At 34.3% G+C, this 26,682-nt stretch overlaps 1 protein-coding gene across 1 annotated transcript in view; it reads left to right on the plus strand.

The window, feature by feature from the left end:
* The window catches only part of LOC115898612 (protocadherin-11 X-linked-like), a 42,044-nt gene extending 15,735 nt beyond the window's left edge, over positions 1 to 26,309 (plus strand). Inside the window, exon 2 of the mRNA XM_030933631.1 lies at positions 21,306 to 26,309. Coding sequence (XP_030789491.1) covers positions 21,306 to 21,982 — 677 coding nt within the window. The 3' untranslated portion in view covers positions 21,983 to 26,309. The remainder of the gene's footprint in view (positions 1 to 21,305) is intronic.
* Positions 26,310 to 26,682: the final 373 nt, after the last annotated feature.

The following is a 26,682-nucleotide window of genomic DNA, read 5'->3' on the forward strand; positions in this document are numbered from 1 at the left end:
CTGGTATCACACCGAATAGTAAAACAATAAAAGCCTTTCCTCTAAAATTTGGAACATGACAAGGATGCCCATTTTCACCACTGTTATTCAATATAATACTGGAATTCCTATCTACAGCAATCAGCCAAGAGAAATATATAAAATACATTTAAATTGGAAAGGAAGAAGTCAAATTATCTTTTTTTTGGTGATGACATAATTCCATATTGGGAAAAAATTAAAGAGTGCAAAAAAACTATTACAACTGATAAAAAAAATTAGTAAACTTGCATGATACAAAATAAAAATACAATAATCAGTAGCATTTCTATATCCCAACAGTGAACAAACTGAAATAGAAATTAAAAAGTAGTCAAATTAATAATAGCCACACATAAAACTAGATATCTAGGAAGTGACATAACCAAAGAAGTAAAAGATCGCTATGATAAAAAACTATAAAGCACTGATGGAAAAAATTTCAGAGGACACCAAAAAAGGTAAAATATTCCATGTTCATGAATTAGGAAATTAATAATTTTTAAATGTCCATATTACACAAAGCTACTACAGATTTAATGTAATCCCTATCAAAATACCAATGACATTCTTTATAGCAATAGAAAAAACAATCCTAAATTCATGTGGGACCACAAAAGACCCAGAATAGCCAAAGTTATCTTAGGCAAAAAGAACAACACTGGAGGAATTATATTACCTGGCTTCAAATTATGTTACAGAGCTATAGTAACCAAACACCATAAACCTGACATAAAAACAGACACATAGACCAAAGGAACAGAATCAAGAGCCTACAAACAAATCCAAACACCTGCAGTAAACTCATTTTCTCCAAAAATGCTGAGAACATACACTGGGGAAAAGACAGTCTCTTCAATAAATAGTGCTGGGAAAACTGGATATTCAGATGCAGAAGAATGAGACTAGATCCCTATCTCTCACCATATACAAAAATTAAATCTAAATGGATTAAAGACTTAAATCTAAGACCTCAAACTGTGAAACCATTAAAAGAAAACTATTAAAAGGAAACATTTGAAAACCATTCAACATCAATCTGGGCAAAGTTATCTTCTGTAATACCCCACAAGAACAGGCAACAAAGCAAAAATGTACAAGTGGAATCATATCCAGTTAAGAAGCTTCTGCACAGCAAATAAAACAATCAACAAAGTGAAGAGACAACCCACAGAAAGGAAGAAAATATTTGCAAATTACCACCCCACCTCCGCCGACAAGGTTTTAACAACCAAAACATTTAAGGATCTCAAACAACTGTATTAAAAAAAAAAAAAAAAACTTAATAATTTAATCAAAAAATGGACACAAAATGTGAATATACATTTCTAAAAAGATGACATACAAATGGCAAACAGGTGTATGAAACGGTGCACAATATCATTGATTATCAGATAAATGCAAATAAAAACTACAATGAGATATCATCTCACCCCAGTTAAAATGGCTTTTATCTAAAAGACAGGCAATAACAAAAGCTGGAGAGGGTGTGGAGAAAAGGGTACCCTCATACACTATTTGTGGGAATGTAAATTAGTACAACCACTAAAGAGAATAGTTCAGAGGGTCCTCGCAAAACTAAAAATAGAGCTACTATATGATTCAACAATTCTACTTCTTGGTATATACCCCAAAGTACAGAAATTGGATATCTCCACCCCATTTATGACAACTCTCTTCACAATAGACAAGATTTGGAAGCAACTTAGGTGTTCCTCAACAGATAAATGGATAAAGAAAATATAAAATGTACACATAATGTAGTTCTATTCATTCATATAAAAAATGAGTCATTTGCAATGACATGGATAGAACTGGAGGTTATCATATTAAGTGAAATAAGCCAGGCACAGTAAGATCAGCATTGCATGTTCTCAATTATTTGTGGGATCTAAAAATTACAACAATTGAACTCATGGAGAGAGAGTGTGAGATATGATTACCAGAGGCTGGGAAGCATAGTAGAGAAAGTGAGTGGGCGGCAGGGATGGTTAATCATTCCAAAAAAGTAGTTAGAATAAAGGGATAATGCCTAATATTTGATAGTGCAACAGGATGACTATAGTCAATAATAATTTAACTGTACATTAAAAAATAACTAAAATAATGCAATTAGATTGTTTATAACATGAAAGATAAATGTTTGAGGGGATGGATGACCCATATTTCGTGATGTGATTATTACACTTTGCATGCTTGTATCAAAACACCTTATGTGCCCTGATATGGCTTGGCTGTGTCCACACCCAAGTATCGTCTTGAATTGTAGCTCCCATAATTTCCATGTGTTGTGGGAGGGATGCAGTGGAGATAATTAAATCTTGGCGGCAGGTTTTTCTTGTGCTGTTTTCATGGTAGTAAATAAATCTCAAGAGATCTGATGGCTTTCTAAAGGGCAGTTCCCCTGCACGTGCTCTCTTGCCTGCCTCCATGTAAGGCATGCCTTTTTTCTCCTGCCATGATTGTGAGGCCTTTCCAGCCATGTGAAACTGTGAGTTCATTAAACTTCTTTTTCTTTTTGAATTACCCAGTTTTGGGTATTTCTTCATAGCAGTAAGAAAATGGACTAATACAGTAAATTGGTACCAGGATTGAGGCACTGTTATTAAGATACCCGGAAGTGACTTTGGAACTGGGTAACAGGCAGAGATTGGAACAGTTTGTAGGGCTCAGAAGACAGGAAGATGTGGGAAAGTTTGGACGTTCCTAGAGACTTGTTGAATGGTGTTGACCAAAAAGTTCAGGCTGAGGTGGTCCCAGAAAGGGATGAGGAAGTTACTGAGAACTGGAGCAAAGGTGATTACTGCTATGCCTTAGCAAACAGACTGGTCGCATTTTTCCCCTGCCCTAGATATCTGTGGAACTTTGAACATGAGAGAAATGAGTTAGGGTATCTGGCAGAATAAATTTCTAAGCAGTAAAGCATTCAAGAGGTAACTTGGGTGCTCTTAAATGCATTCAGTTTTATTCATTCACAAAGAAATGGTTTGAAGTTGGAACTTATGTTTAAAACGGGAGCAGAGCATAAAAGTTTGGAAAATTTGCAGCCCGATGATGTAATAGAAAAGAAAAACCCATTTTTCTGAGGAAAAATTCAAAGCTGGCTGGAGAAAATTTTGTAAGTATTGAGAAGTCAAATATTAATCACACAAACAATAGGAAGAATTTCTCCAGGACATGTCAGAGGTCCTCATGGCAACACCTACAGTCATAAGCTGGGGGGGTCTAGGAGGAAAAAATGGTTTTGTGGGCCAGGCCCAGGGCTTTGCTGCTTTGTGCAGTCTTGGGACTTGGTGCCCTGCACAACAGCCATGGCTAAATAGGGCCAATGTACACCTCAAGCCATTGCTTCAGAGGGTTCAAGCCCCACACGTTGGTGTCTTACATGTGGTGTTGGGCCTGTGGGTGCACAGAAGTCATGAATTGGGAACCTCCACCTAAATTTCAGAAGATGTATGGAAATTCCTGGGTGTCCAGACAGAGGTGTGCTGCAGGTGCAAAGTCCTCATGGAGAACCTCTGTTAGGGCAGTGCAGAAGGGAAATGCGGGGTGAGAATCCTCACACAGAATCCCCACTGAGGCACTGCCTAGTGGAGTTATGATAAAAGAGCCACCATCCTCCAGACCCCAGACTGGTAGATTCAATGACAGCTTGTACCATGCACCTGAAAAAGTCACAGACACTCAATGCCAGCCTGTGAAAGCAGCCAGGAGTGAGGCTGTACTCTGCAAAGCCACAGCGGCAGAGCTGCCCAAGACCACGAGAACCCACTTCTTGCATCAGTGTGACCTGGATGTGAAGCATGCAGTCAAAGGAGATCATTTGGGAGCTTTAATATTTGACCACCTCGCTGGATTTCACACTTTCATGAGGCCTGTAGTCTCCCTTCATTTGGGCCAATTTCTTCCATTTGGAATGGGCATATTTACCCATTGCCTGTATCCCCATTGTATCTAGGAAGTAACTAACTTGCTTTTGATTTTACAGGCTCATAGGTGGAAGGGAGTTGTCTTGTCTGAGATGAGATTTTGGACTGTGAACTTTTGAGTTATTGCTGAATTAAGAATTCAGGGAACTGTTGGGAAGGCCTGATTTGTTTTGAAATTTGAGGACATGAGATTTGGGAGTTGCCAGGGGCAGAATGATATGGTTTGCCTGTGTCTCCACTCAAATTTCATCTTGAATTGAAGCTCCCATAATCTCCACGTGTTGTGGGAGGGAACCAGTGAGGGGTAATTGAATCACGAAGGTGGGTTTTTCCCGTCCTTTTCTTGTGAGAGTGAATAAGTCTCAGGAGATGAAAGAAAGAAAGAACAATGATGTGAAAGAATTAAAACGCTAATACATTGCTGATGGGAATGTAAAACGGTGCAGCTACTAAGGAAAATGGTATAGTGATTCATAAAAAAAAATTAAACATAAAATTACCATATGACCCAACCATTCTACTCCGGGTGTATACTCAAAAGTAGTTGAAATAGAGATTCAAACAGATATCAGTACCCATATTCATAGCTGCATTATTCACAGCAGCCAAAGGTTGGAAGCAACTTAAGAGATTGTCCTAAGAGCAAATAGCAAATGGAGAAGCACTTATTCTAGAAAATCTACTAATATTCTGCAAGAGTAGTGAGAGCCTGTGGCATTTGAATCATAATCCATATCTCTCCACACAATTTAGTGTGACAAAAGCTTCATCCCTTCCAGGGTCATTCAAAAATGCAGAACTCCTTTTCCCTCCAACTCCAAGTCTAGGGTTAAGGTATCTTGCACTGAGGCACAGGCTTCCAGGATTTCTAATTTCTAATAGGTCTGTGTTGTAGAAGCTCTATTATAGGCAAGAGTGGTTAAGAACACTGTGCCTAGTTGCCCATACTCCAATTTACTTATAGGATAGAAATTCCATGCTGGGTTAGGCATGTTAAGAAGACCAGAGGATACTTCACCTGTCTGCTAAAAAGGAGAGGTATACATTTAAAAGAAGCAGGCTACTGTTTTCATTTTTATCTTGAAAGCAGTGGCACACATATTTGGCCCAGGGGATGATAAATACAGACAACTCCAAAGCTATCCTCAAGAGAAGGGACTTCATTTGGAGCAAAGTATGGGGAAGTTCAAACTAAGGGAGTTGTCAAAAACTGGAGATTTCGCTGGTAAGGCAATAAGAAGAAGCTGATATCTCCATGAGAGAAAAAAAAAAAAAAACAAACTAAAAAATAAAAATTACATTAAAATTTAAATGACTGTAGATTAGCTGTAAGTTTAGCAGAGAGAATCAGGAAAAATGTGCAGAGAAAAATCTCGCTTGGGTCAGAACCAACATCCAAATCTTGCCTTAAAGACTACCCCTGCAAAGAGGCTCAAATTTAATTGTATCAGACTGCTGAGCAATTTATGCCTTAGGACATTGCCAAAAACAATCAAGCAATCAGCCAGTAATGAGTGGAGCCTAACTGGCTGAGAATGGATACCAAATGAAGCAGGTAGTTTAGCTGAAAAATCAGGGAAAGAGACTGTCAAAGAAACCTTAGCTAAAATACTGACATCTCAGTGTATGTCCATATTTAAGGCCGTACCCTCTGATGCATGACATAAGAATTAACACATTCAATGGGATATAGACTTCGCCAAATATTCTAGCCAAGTAACAAAGCAAGCAAATAAACAACAACAAAATCAAGTCCCAGAGAGCATAGGGGTATCAGTATTCACAGTAGATGCAATATATAATCTAAAATGTCTAGTTTTTGATAAAATTATGAGGTATTCTGTGACAGAATTATGCGTTATACTGTGAGCTATACATGAAAAAAAGCAAGCAACAAAACTAACTGTGAGAGGGCTCTGTTGTCAGATTTAACAGATAATAACTACAAAGAAGCCATTATAATCATATTCAAAGATTTAAAAGAAACTCTGCTTAAATAAGTAAAGGAAGGTAAAATGCCAATATTTTATCAAATACCGAATATCAATAATGAAATAAAAAGCATAAAAATACCAAATGGAAACTCTGGAGGTGAAAAGTACTCTAATCAATATGCAAAATTTACTAGAGTGATTCAACAGTGCATTTGAACCAATAGAAGAATGAATCAGAACACTTGAATTTAGGTTGATAGATACTATATAATCTAAAGAAAAAGAGACAAAAAAAGAACAAAGAAAAAGGCATATACTCAGATCTTATTTTTTATTCTCTCTGACAATGTTTGGCTTGTTTTTTGTTGTTTAATCTATTTACTTCATTGAAGTGAAAAAGAAATAAAGAACAATGATGAAGAAAGTGAGTATCAGAAGGAAAGAAGAAAAAGGAGTGGAAATAATACTAGAAGAAATAATGTTATTAAATTTCTTAATTTGATAAAATCCATATATACACAATAAACTTAATAAAGTCTGATAAACACAGAGATCCACACAGACACATTTCAGTAAAAATACTGAAAGATAAAGAAAATGAGAAAATTTTGGAGGGAAAAAAAAGACTTTCAATGGATACCAGAAGGCAAGAAGGCAGTGAAATAACAAAGAGTTGTTAAGAAAAAAAAAGGTAAGAGTTTTTTATCCGGCAAAATATTTGTCAGAAATGAAATACAAACCTTCCTAGGCAAACAAATATTGAGAAAATTTATTGCTAGCATATCCATGTTACATAAAATACTAAAGGAAATTCTTCAGGCTAAAAGTCAGAGACTCAAGATAGTAATTTGAAATCACATTAAAAAACACAATATTGGCAGTAAAAGAAATGATGCAGGTAAATGTAAAAGACAGCATAATTGTATGTTTTTTTCTTTTTCTCCTCTTAATGAATTTGCAAAACCCTTGTATAAAACAAGATATATACATATACATCTATATATAAACAATTGTATAAGATAAGATATATACATATATAATTATATATATACAATTATATATCATTTTGTTGTTGGGTTTATAACATATAAAAATGTCGTATATAATAATAACACATAATTACAACTTTAGCACAAAGATAGGTAGAAGCAAAGCATTGGAGTAAGGAAATGATACCAGATCATAACTAGAATTCACAGAAAAAGAAAAAGAAAAGAACAAAATTGTAAAATAGGAAGGTTAATAAAATATAATTTATAATTATGTACTACTCCCCTGTTATCAGCTTCATTAAAAATATGTAAATTAATAATTGTAGCAATGTAGTTATTGAATTTTTTACATATATGTTACAGAAAAGTAAATAGTAAATATAGGTATATAGGAGTAATATCTCTATGTCCCATGGAATTAACTTACATTAAGTCAAAAGCAACTCTGATAAATTAAGATTCAAGCACTAGACACTAAGAGAATAGCACTCATACACACATACACACACGTATACGTACCCACACATGTATTGTGAAAAATATCATTAAAGGCATTAAAATATTACACTAGAATGTATTCACCTAATGCAAAAGAAAACTGCAAGGAGAAACAGGGGGAAACCATGAAACTTATAGAAAATAAAAAGAAAAATGGCAGATATCAGTTCATGATATTAATAACAAAGTAAATGGATTAAACAACTTAAAACAAGGCGAACAGTGTCAGATAGACTACAAAATAAGATCTGAATATATGCCTACAGTACACACACCCCAGATTCAAAGATACAAATGCACTGAATGCAAAATTACGGAAAAACATTATACTATGTAAGTAAGAATCATGAGAAAGCGGAAGTGACTACACTAATATCTGGCAACAAAAGACTTTAAAATATGTTACCAGAAATAAAGAGGAACATTTTATCATAAAAAAATGGTCAAACTATCAGAAAATAATAATACTACAAACATATATGCACCTAACTCCAGTGCCACCAAATTCGTGGAGCAAATTTGACAGAATTGAAGAGAGAAATAGACACTTCAATAATAGTCAGATATTTCTAAATTCCTTTTTCAATAATAGAACAACTAGGCAGTAGATCAATAAACAGAAGACTCAAGCAGCACTCTAGCCCAACTAGACCTAACAGACATGTATCCAACTACAAGAGCAGAATACATAGACTCTGAAAGTACACAGGCATGATTTTCCGGGATAGACTACATGGTAGGCTATAAAAGAAGCCTCAATAATTTGAAAAGATTGAACTCATCCAGAATATGTCTTCTGATCAAAAGGAAAGAAAATTAGAAATGAATAGCAAAATAAATTTGGAAAATTAAGAAGTATATAGAAATTAAACAAGATCTTCCTAAGTAATAAATTGGTTAAAGAAAAAACAACAAGAGAAATTACAAAACATTTAATGGTGAAATACTCAATGCTTTTCCCATAAGATCAGAAACAAGACATAGGATGTCCATATTTACCACTTCTATTAAACATTAAACATTGTACTGGATGTTTTACCACAGGTAACTAGGCAAAAAAAAAAAAAAAAAAGATACAAAAATATCCAGATTGCAAAGAAAAACGTAAAATTATCTCTATTTGAAGATGATATGAGTTTATTATACAGAAAATCTTAAGAAATCTATTAAAAACTTTTTAAAACTAATACTTTAGCAGTGCTTCAAGGTATAAGAGCAATGTATTAAAAGTTGAGTGTATTTCTATATTCTAGCGTTAAACATTTCTTAAAAAATTAAGAAAATCTCATTTACAGTAGAATAAAATGAAATAAAATATTTAGAAATAAATGTAACAAAAGTACGTCTTATCCTTTAAAAATTCTAAACTATTGGTGAAAGAAATGAATAGTCTAAATAAGTGAAAAGACATCCCATGTTCTTAATTTGTAAGACAATATTATAAGATACAGTCCCTCACAAATTGATCTTCATATTTGACACAATTCAACTTGAATTTTGCAGAAATAAGACACTGATTCTAAAACCATGGGAATTTAAGAGAACTAGATTAGCCCAAATCATTGTGAAAAATAAGAAGAAAGTTGGATAACTAAGCCTTTTCAATTTTAAAACTTTCCGCAAACCAATAGCAATCAAGCTAGTGTGATACTGACCTAAGGAAATATATATGCATGTAATAGAACTAACAGTCCATAAATAAACCCTCATATTTATGGACACTTGATTTTCAGCCAATTAAAGTCAATAAAGAATAGTTTTTCCACAAGTGGCACTGGGATTACTGGATATCCACGTGCAAAAGGATACTTTTTAGATACTTCCTTACAAAATGCATAGAAATAACCACTCCAAATGGATCATTGACCTTAATCTGAGAACAGAAACTATAAAACTATTAGAAAACTCAGGAGTAAACCTTTATGACTTTGCATTAAGCAAAATTTTCTTACATCTGACACTAAAAGTACAAGCAACAACAAAAACAATACATTATACTTCATCAACTTCAAAACTTTTGTACGTCAAAGGATATGATCAAGAAAGTGAAAAGACAAACCACAGAATGTGAGAAAATATTTGTAAATTGTATCTTATAAAGGTCTTATATTTAGACCATAAAAAGAACTTGTAAAATCCAACAATAGTAATGCATAAGATATAATTTTTAAATGGGTAAAAAATACAAATAGGCATATATTTCCAAAGAATAAAAACAAATGACTAGTAAGTATATCAAAAAATATTTAACTTCATTAGCAGTTAGGGATATGCAAATCTAAATCACAATGAGATAGCACTTCTTACTCCTAAGATTGCTGTAATAAAAAAGACACATAATAACCAATGCTGGTAAGTGCATAGGGAGATGGGAACATTCATGCATTTCTGGTGTTTATGGAAAATAGTGCACCCAATTTGGAAAACAATTTGGCAGCTTCTCAAATGGTAAACAGAGTTGGCATATGACCCAGCACACAAACTTTTACATAAATGTTAATAAAAGCACTGTTCATGATAGCCGAAAGATAAAAACAACCCAAATGTCCATGATCTGATGAATGGATAAATAAAAAGTAGCATATCCTTGTAAAAGATAATCTTGGGTAGTAAAAAAGAACTGAAGTACTGATACATAGTACAACATGAATGAAATTCAGAAACATTATGCTAAATACAACAGACCACTTACCAAACTGTCTGAATAAAGGACTGCATTTCTATTATATGTATAGTACAGGCAAATCTATTGAGACAGAAAGTAGATTAGAGATTGCTTAGGGCTCTGTAGTTTGAGGGGAAATGGGCAGTGTCTGCTAATAGTTTCTTTTTGAAGTGATAAAGATGTCCCAGAATTGAGATGGTTGCACAATACTGTGAATATACTAAAAACCACTGAATTTCTCATTTTAAATGGGTGAATTTTAAGGTATAAACTATATCTCAAAAAAATTGTTAAAAAGGAATAATTATAAATTATATCATTTTCCAGTGAAAATGACTTTGCATCAATTTCCTCATCACAAATAGGCTAGAAGCTCGATGTTGAAACTATGATGTATTATTTTTTGTGAAATTTCAGGCTACCAGATAAATAAATTGCTTTTCTGACGACCAGGAAATTAAATTTTGTTTGAAAGTAAAGTTATATGTGTGTTCACGTATTTTCATGCCTGAGATTATGGTTTAATACTATCTGAAATATATAAAACTCTATAATCCCAACTGTTTCTCAAATATAATTGTGCAAAAATATAGGACATTTTAAACGTTAATCTCCTAGGGACACGTTTATTTTAAGTGAGCTCTAAATAAAGAAAGATAAATGGTTATCTAATGAGGAGCTATTAGTCTTACTATAACTTATTTTACATCCTACTTTTTGGTACTAAGAATGATAGGATAATGACAGTTACTGGACTCTATAAGAAATTGAATCTCTATTTTTAGTTTTTAAAATTACGCACAAAAATTTGAATTGTCATTATCACTCAGCAAGCACACATGTTCGGAGAGAAGAAAAAGATAATGTTTTTCTTTTTCTTTTCTGGAGACCTAAGTGTGAAAACAAATTATACCAATCATTTATGAAGTTATTTGAAATTAACTAGTAGTTGCAATCCAAAGTTAAGAAAATAGTGAGGATTATATGGACAGTTTCTTCCTCTAAAAAAACCGAAATTCTTCCTTCCTGCTCTGCTCTTCTCTTAGTACCATGCACCTAAACAGAAATCATTGTCATTTTTCTAGGTTTGTGAAGGTAGAAAATGTATGAGGCTAAATGTCTTAGAAAACCTTTGCATTATAGTTTGTCCTTAGTTTCTGTAAATAAGTATGATATTCTTATGTTTTTAAATATTTCCACACATTATTTTCAAAATTATGTTTTGAATTTGATAACTTTGTATTAAAAATATTTCAAGCAGTGAGTCCACAAAGAAGCATGTATTATTTGGCTCCAATACTATTTAATTTGATTAGAATATTTTTCTGGAAAAAATAATTCTGAATTGAATAAAGGAGGCAAAAGTACATTATAAAAAGTACAATTTGTCAGCAGTTGGAAACACTCATTGCTGTTTTTTATATTTTCATACAATAAAATTCACTCATGTTCTGTAGTTCTACTAGTTTTGACAAATGCATATAATCATGTATCCATCACCATTTTCATATAGAGAGCACTTTCATTACTCCCAAAATTTCTTTGTGTTGCTCTGCTAGTCAACATTACCTGAATTCCCAGCTCCTGACAGTCACCTATATGTTTTTCATCCCTATAAGCTTGCCATTTCCAGAATATTATATAATAGGAACTATACACGATGTAGACTGTTGATTATGGCTTCTTTCATTTAGCAAAATTCATTTGAGATTCATCCATGTTGCTCTAAGAATCAATATGCTTGTTTCTATCGTTGAGTAGCATTTCAGTGTATGGCTATGACACAGTTCATTCTTTTACCAGCTGAAAGACAGTAAGGGTCGTTTCTACATTTTGGTGATTATTAATAATGCTATTTAACTTGCACATATAAATTTCTACGATAACATAAGTTTTCAAATATTTTGCATCAATATGCAGGACTGGGATTGCTGTTTTTTATCTGTTTTTGTTTTTCAAGTATATGTTTAGCTTTATAGGAAGTTGACAAACTGTTATCTAAATTCCCTGTGCCATTCTGTGTCAGCAGCAGCATTAATTGAAGATTCTAGATGTTTGGAATACTTACCAGCACTTGGTATTTTTAGTTTTTTCTTTTAATCACTCAAATAGAATAGTATCTCTTTGTATTTTAAATTTGTATTTCTTTAATGTCTGACTGTGCTGAGCCTCTAATTATATGCTTATCTGACATATTCATATCTTCCTTGATAGTCTACACAGATCTTTTGCCAGTTTTTAAATTGAGTTCTTTATTTTCTTATTGTTATTTTTTAGTTTTCAAAATTTCAACTATTATGTTTGATTCTGGGGGTATATGTGCGTATTTGCTACCTGGGTATATTGTGTGATGCTGAGGTTTTGGGTATGAATAATCCCATCGTATTCATAGTTGTTCAACCCTTTCTCCCCCTCTCTCCCTTCTAATACTCTTCAGTGTCTATTGTTGCCGTCTTTATTTCCATGAGTACACAATGTTTAGCTTCCACTTGTAAGGGAGAACATGTGATATTTGGCTTTCTGTTCCCTGTTAATTTGCTTAGGATAATAGCCTCCAGCTGCGTCCATGTTGTTGCAAATAACATAGTTTGTTCTTTTAAAGACTGCATATATCCTATGATATACATGTGCTATATATAAGAAATCTGGCCGGGCGCGGTGGCTCAAGCCTGTAATCCCAGCACTTTGGGAGGCCGAGACGGGCGGATCACGAGGTCAGGAGATCGAGACCATCTTGGCAAACACAGTGAAACCCCGTCTCTACTAAAAAATACAAAAAAAAAAAAAAAAAAAAAAAAAAAAACAGCCGGGCAAGGTGGCGGGCGCCTGTAGTCCCAGCTACTCGGGAGGCTGAGACAGGAGAATGGCCTAAACCTGGGAGGTGGAGCTTGCAGTGAGCTGAGATCCGGCCACTGCACTCCAGCGTGGGCAACAGAGCAAGACTCTGTCTCAAAAAAAAAAAAAAAAGAAATCTAATCCACCATTGATGGACACCTAAGTTGACTCCATGTCTTTGCTATTGTGAATAGTACTGTGTCAACATGCAAGTGCATGTGTCTTTTTGGTAGAATAATTTGTTTTCTTTTGGAGATAATACCCAGTAATGAGAGTTTCCGGGTTGAATGGTAATTCTGTTTTGTGTTCTTTGAGAAATCTTCAAAATGCTCTCCACAAAGGCTGAATTAATTTACATTCTCACCAACAGTGTATAAAAATTCTCTTTTCTCTACAACCTTGTAAGCATCTGTTGTTTTTTGGCTTTTTAATAATAGCTATTCTGACTGGTGTGAGATAGATTCTCCTTGTGGTTTTGATTTGCATTTATCTGGTGAAGAGTGATGAGGAATATTTTGTCATATGTTTGTTGACTCCTTGTATGTCTTCTTTTGAGAAGTGTCTGTTTATATTTTTTGCCCACTTTTGAATGAAGGCTTTTGTTTCTTGCATGTTGTTTGTTTACGTTCTCTGTAGATTCTAGATAGTAGACCTTTGCTGAATGTATACTTTGGGAATATTTTTTCCCATTCTATTGGTTGTCTGTTTGCCCAGTTGATAGCTTATTTTGCTTTGCAGAAGCTCTTTAGTTTAATCAAGTCCCATTTGTCAATTTTTGTTTTTGTTGCAATTGCTTGTAAGGATTTAGTCATAAATTCTTTGCCAAGGCTGATGTCCAGAATGGTGTTTCATATGGTTCCTTCTAGAATTCTTACAGTTATTGGTCTCACATTTAAATCTTTAATTCATCCTAGGTTAATTTTTGTATATGGTGATACGTAGGGTTCCAGTTTCATTCTTCTACATGTGGCTAGACTGTCCCAGCACAATTTCTTGAATAGAAAGTGCTTTCCCCACTGCTTAATTTTGTCAACTTTGTCAAATATTAAATGGCTGTAGGTGTGCAACTTTATTTCTGGGTTCTCTATTTCTGTTCCATTGGTCTATGTGTTTGCTTTTGTATCAGTACCATCCTCTTTTTGTTACTGTAGCCTTATAGTACAGTTTGAAATCAGATAATGGGATGCTTCCAGCTTTGTTCTTTTTGCTTAGGATTACTTTGGCTATTTGGCTTATTTCATGGTTCCATATAAATTTTAGAACAATTTTTTTTTTCCAAATTCTAGAAAAATGACTTCGGTAATTTGATAGGAAGAGAGTTGAATCTGTATTTTGCTTTGGGTAGTATGGTCATTTTATGTTTATTCTTCTAATCCATGAGCATAGGATACTTTTGCATTCGTTTGTGTCATCTATGATTTCTTTTAGCAATGTTTTGTAGTTCTTCTTGTACAAACCTCTTGCTGCCTTGGTTAGATGTATTCCTAGCTTTTTTTTTTTTTTTTGGCTATTGCAAATAAAATTCTATTCTTGATCCAGCACTCAGCTTTAATATTATTAATGTATAGAAATTCTACTATTTTTTGCACATCGATACTGTATGCTGAAACTTTGCTGAATCTTTTGTGTTCCGGGAGCCTTTCAATGTTCTTTAGGGTTTTCTACATATTGAATCCTACTGGCCATGAATAGAGATAGGTTATCATATTCTTTTCCTAATTAGATGTCTTTAATTCTTTATCTTCCTGATTTCTCAGTCTAGCACTTCCACTACTGTGTTGAATAGAAGTGCTGAAGGTGGACATCCTTGTCTTATTCTAGTTTTCAAAAGAATGCTTCTAGTTTTTGCTTGTTTAGTATGATGTTGCTGTGGGTTTTTCATAGATGACTCTTATCACTTTAAGGTGTGTTCCTTCAGTGCCTAACATTTGAAAGTTTTTATCATGAAGAGGTGCTGGATTTTATCAAAAGTCATTTCTGGGTCTATTGAGATGATCACATGTCTTTTGAAATTTACTTCTGTTTATGCATGAATCACATTTATTGATTTGCATATGTTGAACCAACCTTGCATCCCAAGAATGAAGCCTACTTGATCACAGTCATCACGGTCAATTAATGTTTTGAAATGCTGTTGGATTCAGTTTCCTAGTATTTTTTTTTTTTTTTGACAATTTTTGTGTCTTTGTTAATCAGAGATATTGGCCTATAATTTTCATTTTTGTTGTGTCTTTGCCAGGTTTTGGTATCAGGATGATGCTGGCCTCATAGAAGGAGTTAAGGAGAAGTCCCTACTACTCAAATTTTTTTTTTTTTTTTTTTTTAATAGTTTCAGTAGCATTGGTAACATGTCTTTTCTATATGTCTGGTACAATTTGGCTGTTAATCCATCTGGTCTGGGTTTTGTTTTTGGTTTGTTTGTTTGGTAGTTTTTAAAGTTACTGATTCAGTCTCAAAACTCAGCATTGATCTGTTCACAGTTTCAATCACTTCCTGATTCAAACATGGGCGATTGTGTGCTTCCAGCAATTTCTCTATTTCCTCTCAATTTTCTACTTTGTGTGCACAGAGGTGTTTATATTTTCTGAGGATCTTCTGAATTCTTGTGGGATCAGTTGTAATGTCACCTTTGTCTATTGTGACAGTGCTTATTTGGATCTTCTCCTGTTAATCTAGCTAGTAGCCTGTCAATCTTATTTATTTTTTCAATGGTGTGTATGATTTCAATTTTTTTAAAATTTATTGAGACTTGCTTTGTGGCCAAGGATGTGGTCAACCTTAGTGATGCTCAATGTGCAGATGAGAAGAATGTATATTTTGTATATACATGTATATAGGGTAGAGTATTCTGTGCTTGTTTATTAGGTTCAACTGGTTAAGTGTCAAATTCAAGTTCAGAATTTCTTTGTTAGTTTTCTGTCTTGATGATCTGCCTAATGCTGTCAGTGGGATGTTGATATCCCCCAGTATCATTGTGTGACTTTCTAAGTCTTTTTGTAGACCAATAAAAACTTGTTTTATAAGAAGAAAACCCTCCAATACTGGGTGCAAATGTATGTGTATAGTTAAGTCTTGTTGAATTGAACACTTAACCATTATGTAATACCCTTTTTTTTGTTATTGCTTTAAACTCTGTTTTATCTGATATAAGAATAGCAATCCCTGTTCTTGTGTCCTGTTGCCATTGTAGATCTTTCTCTAGATCTTTACTTTGAGTCTATGGATGTTTATGCATGTGTGTTGGGTCTGTTGAAGACAGCAGACTGATAGGGCTTTTTTATGCAGCTTGTTCTCCGTATCTTTTAAATTGGACCTTCAGGCTATTTAAATTCAAGGTTATTATTGATATCTGAGGTATTAATCCTATCATGAAGTTGTTAGCTGGTTGCTTTGTGTTTCCTATTTTGTGGTTGCTTTATAGGTTCTTTGGGCTATGCATTTAAGTTTGTTTTTCTGGTGGCTGGTAAGATTTCCATGTTTAGAACTTTCTCAATAATCTCTTGTAAGACTGGCCTACTGGTAACAAAGTTTCTCAGGGCTTGCTTGTCTGTAAAATGGTTTATTTCTCCTTTGCCTATGAAACATAGTTTGGTGAGATATAAAATTCCTGGTTGTAATTTCTTGTTTTTAAGAATATTAAAAATTGGCCCCCAATTTCTGTTAGCTTGTAAGGTTTCTGTTAAGAAGTTCACTGTTAGCCTGATGGGGTTCATTTGTATGTGATCTGACGTTTTTTCTCTAGTTGCCTTTAATTTTTTTTTTTTAAGTGTTAACCTTGGACAGTCTTGTGACTCTGTGCTTTGGTGATACTCATTTTGTATGATATCCCTCAGATGTTCTCTGGAATTTTTGAATGTAGATATCTGTCTCTCTAGCAAGATCAGAGAACATTTATTAAATTATTACCTCAAATATTGTTTTCCAAGTTACCTACATTGTCTGCTTCTTCCTCTGCGATGCCAGTAATTTGTAGGTTTCTTCACTTTACATCATCTAATATTGCTCAAAAACATTGCTTATTTCTGAAAATTCTTTCCTTCTTTATTTTTATCTGGCTATGCTATTTCAAAATACTGGTCTTTAAGCTCTGAAATTATTTCTTCTGCTTGATACAGTCTATTGATAAAGCTTTCAATTGTATTTTTTTAATTCCTTAAGTTAGTTTTTCAAATCCAGAAGTTCTGATTGCTTTCTTTCAAGATGTTACCTCTTTCTTTATTTCCTGGATTGCTTTAGAAGTTCTTTGTGTTCATTTTCAGCTTGTCTTGTATCTCACTGAGCTTCCTTGAAATCCATGCTTTGAATTCTTTATGTCATTTCTGCATTTATATTTTGGTTAAGGACCTTTGGTGGAGGGATACTGCAATTCTATGGTGATGTCACTGCATTCATATTTTTCATAGTGCTAGAATTCTTGCACTGGTTTCTTCTCATCTGAGAATGTTGGCACTTCTAATTTTTGTAATTTTGTGTTAGTAGAATATTTTCTTTTTTTTTAATTTCAGTATAACATTATTTATTTCTTTCCCTTTCCCTTTCCTCTCCTCCCTACAGGGTGTGACTGTAGTGAATGCTGGGTGTGGTCACTTGTCTTTGCTTCTGTAACCCTATGTAGTTTCTTTGGCAGGTTTTATATTGGTGTGTGTAGTTCAACCTACAAGTCTGTACATGGTACTTACGGGTGAGACCTGGCTGTACCTGATGTGGCTGGGCATATACATGATCCTTGTTTACTGGGAGAAGCTCTCTCTCATCTTAGGCAATGGGCTGATATGTAGAGTGCACAGTTGTCTGAGCTCCTTGCTCAGCCCTATCTTAGGGCAGGTCCACGGTGGGCATGGCCTGCCAAAATGTCCCCTGATGTCAGGCACAAACACCAGCACTTAACAAGGATCCAGTGGACAGCCACTAAACACCCAAAAGTGTGCCTAGGCATGGAGCTGGGAAATCTCCTCAGCCCCAAGTTCTCTGGACAGGGATTAGGGGAGGCCTAAATTCCTAATCCAGGAGAGCAAGTGCTCCACATGCCTGGAGATATGCCTGGGTGTGGAGCAGAGAGAGATGTTTGTGAAGCAGAGAGAACCACCATTCACCAAGATCTCTGCACGGTAGGGGTGGGGCAGCTCCAGGTTGCTGAACCAGATGAGTGGGTTATCTGAATGTCTGAAGATCTACCTGGGCATAAAGTGTAGAGGGCTTTACTGCATCATGATCTATGGCCAGCAAGGGCAGCATTGCTCAGGCTACTAGTCCATGTGAGCAAGTACTCCAAATTCCTGGAGATCTGTCTGCATGTGTTGTGATGAAAGCCCCACTGCACCACCATTTATGCAGAGAAATAGGGGCAGCTAAGGCTGTTGATCCAGGTGAGGAAGTGCTTCAAACACCTGGAGATCCGTTTGAGCACTGAGTGCAAAGTGCCTGCCATACCACAATTTATGTCCATGAAGAGTGGGGCAACTCAGATTGCTGATTCAAGCAAGTGGGTGCTCCAAATCTTGGATTTCTCCATGGAGGTGGAGCGGAGAGGGCCTTGCTATACCACAATCTCAGGGGAGCATGCTGTGGCACCCATTAATGGCATATGCAAGTCAGTTTCAGGTTGCCAGCTGGCCTTGAATGAAAGTCATCCCCCAGGAGAAAACACAGCTATAGCAGCTCTTCTCCTGCCCCAGGGCTTCAACAGGGGAGTGTACAATTCTGGTGCCTACTGCTGTGGGGCTTTCTACAATTCTGGCTATGGAAGCCCCTACCCAGCTCCAGAGCAGGTGTTCCAATCTCTGTCCTGAGACTAAGATACCTGCATGGCCATGCTGCTAGGTCTCAAAGGAATGGCTGATTTTGTATGTGCCTGGATTAAAAACAGCATTCTGCTCTCAGTCCTTGGCCTGGGCAAATATCTTTAGTTTTTCCTGGTGTTTTTCCCTCACAAGTCTCCAAGCCTCTCCCCAAGTTAGCACCAGGACTTTAAAGAACAAAATATTCTCCCTCCTCTTGGGTTGCTCAGATCCCCAGTAGAAAGGTGAGTCACAGAGGGAGGCTCTCTGTCTCTCTCATGTACTGAGGCTTCACTTACTTTTATCAGCTGGATGCCATCACAAGGACTGTTTGCCCATGTCCCCCTCCCTGGGGCCTAGGGCACCCTTCACAATACTGGTGGATTCTCATTTTTCTTCTTGAATTAAAGCTCACAAAGTTGATAATTATGCACTATCTTGCTATTTCCAAGTCATTGAGGCATGATAAAAGGATTCAATCAGTCATCTTGGAAAAAAAATCTATTGTTAGTTTACATCCTTTTTAAAATATACAGCTCCCTTGTCAGAAATGTGATTTGCCAATATTTTTACACAGTCTGTGGCTTGCCTTTTCATTCATTCACATTGCCTTTTGCAAAGTAAATATTTTTAATTACAAATAAGCTCAACTTAGTGTATTTTTAAAAATAAATTGTGCTTTTGATGTTGTAGTTAAGAATGCTACCTAACTCATAGTCACAAAGATTTTCTCCAATATTTTATAATAGAAGTTGTGTAGTTTTACATTTTACATTTAGACTTTTTATTGAGTCCAGGTTAATTATTTTATAAGATTAAAGATGTGGGTCAAGTTTTAATTTTCTGCTTATAATCTATAATCATTCTATCGGCACTTGTTGAAAAGTCTATACTTGAACCATTGAATTCAGACCTTTGTAGAAAATAACTTTATATTTTTGTGGATCTATTTCTGGACTGATTATTCTATTTTTATTAATCATTTTGTATTTATTATTTTGCTAATATTACATTGTAATGATTAGGTACATGTTATAGTAAATCTTGAAATCAGATCATGTGAGTCCACAAATAGGTTTTATTAAACCAAAATTGGTTGACTAATCTAATTCCTTACCTTTCCCTATAAATTATAGCATCAGCTTGTTGATATCTACAAAAACAGAAAATCCATCTAGGATTTCCTTTTTATTTAGATTATGTTGAGTTTACAGATCAATTATGGGACCACTGACATGATAAAAATATTGAGTATTCCAAGCTATGAACATGGTATATCTCTCCACTTATTTAGATTTTCTTTATTTTTTATCATTTTTTTTATTTTATTTTAAGCACACAGATACCACACACATTTTGTTACATATATATCTAAATGTGTCTGTGAATAGATACAGTGTTGTTTGTTTTCAATGATATGTCTTTCATTTCTTTTTCTTGCTTTATTTCATTGGCTAGAACTTACAATATTATGTCAAATAGGAGTGGTATCAACCTTACTGTTTGTGATTTTTGGGGAAAAGTATTCGATATTTAACCTTTAAATATAATGTCAGCTGTTATCTTTTTGTAGAACCTGCATATCAATTTGAAGATATTCCCCTGTTTCTAACTTGCTAAAATTGAATAGTTCTACTAATATAAATTTTGATCTAGTTGGTTGATAATATTGCTCAAGTCTTCTATGTGTTTACTGATTTTCTATTTTTTCCATCAAGTTCTAAGGAGTAGTGTAGTCTCCAATTATGGCTGTGGATATGTCTATTTCTCCTTTCATTTCTAGTTTATTTTGCTTCTTGTATTTTGAAGCGCTGTTGTAACACACAGGATTGATATGCCTTCTTGGAAAATTGATCTTTTTATTGTCATATAATGTATTTCTTTATACTGGATAGCATTTCTTCCTCTCAAGTAAACTTTATATAGATATAGTAACTCCATCTTTATTTTACTAAAATTTGTATAATATTTTTATTGATGTTTGATATCTATTGACATTTGAAGACTATACAAAAATTTCACAAAAAGAGTATTACAAACTATTATAGTTTACAGCTAAGTACTTGGATCTCTAGTTTATTATGTTGCTAACCTCTATTTTATGATGATTTCAGAAAATGAAGAGCACAGAAATTAATTATCTTTGAAATAATTATGACTATATTTTATTCTTGAAACTAAGGCATATCTTAGAGTTCAATAAACTACATTTCCAAATGTATGTAATTTATTCTTAGCTAACTATTTTTAGCTCTAATTAATTCATTATGTATTCTTATAATTTGTTTTCCAATTCATTTTGCTTTTATGTCCTCTCTCAGCGCTGGTTAGAAACCATATTTCAGCTGACTTACATGTATAGATGAATGATCATAGTTTCCTTGAGGGTCACAGATACAATAAAAAGTACCTACATTTGGGATACTAGGCCAAAAGATCCCAATTATGATAACGAGACCTCATCCACCCACTCCAAGTCATTTATACTTCCCTAAGAATTATTGACAAATTAAAAATACCAACTCTATAAATAATGGAAGTCTGTAATGCATTTGTATATAGGTTGTTACCTTTTTTTGTCACAATGTCATTTAAGTAGCTAATAAAAATACGCCTTTGAAATATAAATTTTATTATTTGTTTCCTCACCCCAACAGCTGCAGAAATAACTGTTCAACCAACTGTGGAAGAGGCCTCCGACAACTGCACTCAAGAATGTCTCATCTATGGCCATTCTGATGCCTGCTGGATGCCAGCGTCTCTGAATGATTCCAGCTCTTCGCAAGCACAGGCCTCTGCTCTATGCCACAGCCCACCACTGTCACAGGCCTCTACTCACCACCACAGCCCACCAGTGACACAGACCATTGCTCTCTGCCACAGCCCTCCAGTGACACAGACCATCGCATTGTGCCACAGCCCTCCACCAATACAGATCTCTGCTCTCCACCATAGTCCTCCTCTAGTGCAGGCTACTGCACTTCGCCACAGCCCACCATCAGCACAGGCCTCAGCCCTCTGCTACAGCCCTCCTTTAGCACAGGCTGCTGCAATCTGCCACAGCTCTCCTCTGCCCCAGGTTACTGCCCTCCATCGCAGCCAGGCCCAATCATCAGTCAGTTTGCAGCAAGGTTGGGTGCAAGGTGCTGATGGACTATGCTCTGTTGATCAGGTAGTGCAAGGTAGTGCAACATCTCAGTTTTACACGATGTCTGAGAGACTTCATCCCAGTGATGATTCAATTAAAGTAATTCCTTTGACAACCTTCACTCCACGCCAACAGGCCAGACCCTCCAAAGGTGATTCCCCCATTATGGAGGAACATCCCTTGTAAAGCTAAAATAATTACTTCAAATTTTCAGAAAAGATGTATGTAGTCAAAATTTAAGATACAATTTCAATGAGTATTCTGATTATCAGATTTGTAAATAGCTATGTAAATAGAAACAGATACCGGAATAAGTCTAGAGCTAGACCCTTAGTCAAAAGTTAACCAAAAAATTGCAATTTGTTTAATTCAGAATGTGTATTTAAAAAGAAAAGGAATTTAACAATTTGCATCCCCTTGTACAGTAAGGCTTATCATGACGGAGCGTACTATTTCTGATGTACAGTATTTTTTGTTATTTTTATCATCATGTGCAATATTACTGATTTTTTTCCATGCTGATTGTGTGGAACCAGTATGTAGCTAATGGAAAGCCTAGAAATATCTTATTTTCTAAGTTTACCTTTAGTTTATCTAAACTTTTGTTCAAATAATGTTAAAAGGTATACATACTCTAGCCTTTTTTGGGGCTTTCTGTTTGATTTTTGTTTGTTGTTTTCAGGTTTTTTTTTTTTTTTTGCTGTTGTTGTTGTTGTTAGTGAGTCTCCCTTCAAAATTCACAGTAGGTAGTGTAAATACCGCTTGTTGTGTGTCTCTCTCTCTGCTTTCACGTTTTCTACCTTATTCCAGTACTATATTGTTGATATAATTTGTATATACATTTTCAATAAAGAATATATATAAACTGTACAGATCTAGATCTACAACCTATTTCTCTACTCTTTAGTAGAGTTCGAGACACAGAAGTGCAATAACTGCCCAAATTAGGCAACTATTTGCTAAAATGGGCCTCTTTTTACTTTAATAGTTTAGTGTAAAGTACATCAGAAATAAAACTGTATCTGCCATTTTAAGCCTGTAGTCCATTATTACTTGGATCTTTACTTCTGGGAATTTATATGTAGCAGTCTAGAAAATTAAAAGGAGGTGGATGCATTCAAAGCACGAGTCACTTACAATATTGACGGTAAACTACTATTTTGTGGAGAAACTCAGGAAGATTTAAATGTTGATTTGACAGCTCAATAGGCTGTTACCAAAGGGAGTTCAGTAAAAATAACAAATACATATAACTGTAGATAAAACCATATACTAAATCTATAAGACTAAGGGATTTTTGTTATTCTAGCTCAACTTACTGAAGAAAACCACTAATAACAACAAGAATATCAGGAAGGAACTTTTCAAGAAATGTAATTATAAATCTACATCAAACATAGAATTTTAAGGAAAAATACAGAGGGAGAAATAAGGCAACTGCTTGTGCCTTATTCAACAAGAAATACCGGAAAAACACACACAGAACAAAAACCATCAAAATCTCATATATGAAATAAAATATGTTCTTCTAAGCAAAGAAACAGTATTATTCATAGAAAACATTAGTTTTCTTCTCTTGTCTGTTCTTTATTTCCTTCTTTTATCTCTTAACTGGCCATTATCTTCTATGTGCACATTTTATAAATTTACGGAAACACCATCAACTTAATTTTCTTCCATAGCAAAACTGAGAAAATACCTTGTTTCAGTGTAACACTAAACCAAGAGACAATTGATGTTTAACGGGGGTGCTCGGGGAGTGGGGGAGTCAATATCTCCTATTGATTAAATTAGACATAGATATTCTAACGTGTAACTTGATATTTAATTTATGATTAAACTATGTGTAAATTTTGTAACATAAACTGTGGTAATTGCATAATTTCATTGGTGAGGATTTCCACTGAGTGTTGAGAAAGCTTCTTTTCATGTGTCCAGCAGATTAAGTAGCGTTTTCAGAATATAGATTATTCCCATCCATTGTAAAGCTCCTTAAATCACATTTTATTGGGTGTGCAGAATAACTTCTTAACTCTTAACTATCAGAGTTTGATTAATAAAATTAATTAATTTAATTTATCCTTTGTGTTAATGTTCCAAAGGAATTGAAGCCTACTGGATTTCCAGGTGCATGTGAATCCTGAAGGACTGATGATATTTGGAAGTTTATTAAATTATTATCATACAAATGTGTTGATATTTTTGTTATTGTTGTTGATGTTGAAAATTTTAAACTTGGCGAAGATTAAGAAAAGAACCAATAGTGACAAAAGTCAGTGCTTCCAGTAGATTTTAGAACATATTTTTGCCTCAAATACCTGCAAAGATGATGTGAGTGAGATTTTTTCTTGTATTTTAATTTTTTTTTACATTTTCTCTGTGCAGACCTTTAGTTTTCTTACGATCTATACACACACACACACGCGCACACACACACACACACACACACACACACACACACATTTAAAGGATAAAAAGAAGAGGCTGAAAGATTATTAAATAGCTTGTCAGGCATCTCAATGGTTACTATCTATGTTAATGAAAATCAAATAGGACCCAAAGTTGGATATTTGGGATTTTTTTCTGATGTTAGAATTTATTGAGTTACTAGGGAAGTTCTTAAATCCTCATATCTGGAAACTTGTGTTGTGAAGTTTTGACACCTTTCCTATAGATATAGGAATGAACCAATACGCTTTTATTACCCTTTCTAACTCTGATTTTATAATCAGACTTAGACTGTGTTTAGAATATTAAATGACTGGGCACCCTCTTCTTGGTTTTTACCAGAGAGGCTTTGAATGGAAGCAGGCTGAGAGTAGCCAAAGAGGCAAGGGGTATGAGCCCAGTTATTCTCCCCTATGCCATCTCTTTCTAAGCTTCCACTAGGTCTGGCCTTGGAAACCTGTAACTTCTGGGGCTTCAGATCTGATGATATCTTTTTCATCACATTACAAGTTATTTCTTTGACTGAATAGACAGTGGTATAGGTTGACACAGCACACAAGTGGCTATTGTGATGTATGAACATGTAGTCCTAGAACTGCAAAATGTCTTACTGAACCAACAATCAAAAAATGGTTGTTTTTAAAAGGATTTCGTTTGATTTGAATAAAAACCAAACTGAAGGACTATGAAAATAATAGGTTCAGCAAAGTAGTATCTAGTTTGTCTCTTCAATTAGATTGTGATTGATTTTCTGGCTATGGTATTATTATATCACACTTGTGAGTATGTATTCAAATACTAAGTATCTTATATGCTACGAGCATACACATTCTTTTCTTAAACTTTACCTTCGTTTTAGCTAATATTGTGTCAGTGTGTTAAAAATTAGCTTTTACATATGATATCTACAGTGTAATAAATTTAGAGAGTAATTTTGTGTAGTCTTATTTAGTTACTTAACATTTTATTTTTAATTATGTAAATTTGGTTAGAAAATAATGACCGTTAAATGGTTAGTGCTATTGTGTAATGGTAACAGTTACAAAGAGCCTCTGCCTTCCAAAACTAATATTTATGACACACAGTCATTAAATGGGAAAAAAATAGACTAAACAAATCACAAATTGTTCCGTTCTGAAAATGTAATCATGTCACACACGTAAAAAATCCTTTTCCATCCTGAGAAAATTAAGGGAGTTTTACTCACATGTATATTTCACCATTAGTTTTTTTTTTATTTGTTTGTTTCCTTTTCATGGTATTACTGAAGGTGTGTATACTTCCTAATATACATTTATGAAAATCTACTTGTTTAGGCTTTTATTTATACTGTTCTATTTATATTTTTTATTATAGTTATTCTTATCTTTCTTTTTTTAATATTTTTTTGAAACCAAATTCAGAGTTAGTTTAGGGAAACTTTTTATCATGATCATTAGAAACTATTTTGAATGTTTCCAACTGGCCCAATTGGCCGGGAAAACATGAGAGCAAGAGAAGCTGAAATATATTTCTACAAGAACCTTTCTATATTATGTGCCAATTACCACACCAGATCAATTTTATGCAGAGGCCTTAAAATATTCTTTCACAGTAGCTTTCTTACACTAACCGTCATGTGCTTTTAGTAAATATGATTTTTAAAAGCAGTGTAAGTTGACAACAGCAGAAGCAGTAACAAAAAATCTGCTCAGAAAAATGTATGTGCACAAATAAAAAAAAAATCGATGGCAATTGTTTAGTGATCGTAAGTGATACTTTTTAAAGAGTAAACTGTGTGAAATTTATACTATCCCTGCTTAAAATATTAAGAATTTTATGAAATATGTATTTATGTTTGTATTGTGGGAAGATTCCTCCTCTGTGATATCATACAGTATCTGAAAATGAACAGTATCCTAAAGCAGTTCTAACCATGCTTTGGAAGTAAGAAGGATGGCTACTGTATGGCCAAGGATGGCAGTATGTAATCCAGCAGCAAACTTGTATTAATTGTTCTATTTCAGGTTCTGTATTGCATGTTTTCCTATTAATATATATATTAATAAAAGTTATGAGAAATAAACATTAATTTTTACTGTGTGTGTTAATTCAAAACTCAAAGGATTCACTTTATTTTAAAAAGATTTTCAAATGTGTATAGAGTAAAATACCCTTTTTCAGTGGTACATTTCGGAGTTTGCATATTTTTGTTCACTCTGGTAGCTCCTTCAGTATGATTTCTGACTTGAACATAATTTCAATCACTTTTCAAAATTGCTGAACACTATTGTAGTGTTTCTGAGCATTTATTTAGCATCTTTCAACAAACGATTTAAGTGATATTTATTTATTCCAGATTAGATCTACTGCTTCACTTAATGTAAAAGTTACCTAAGGATTTCTCTGTACAACCATAGGAAATCCAGGTGAAATAAGTTTCTGAATATGGTTGATAA

This window comes from Rhinopithecus roxellana, chromosome 7, assembly GCF_007565055.1.
Source record: "Rhinopithecus roxellana isolate Shanxi Qingling chromosome 7, ASM756505v1, whole genome shotgun sequence".
NCBI lineage: Eukaryota > Metazoa > Chordata > Mammalia > Primates > Cercopithecidae > Rhinopithecus > Rhinopithecus roxellana.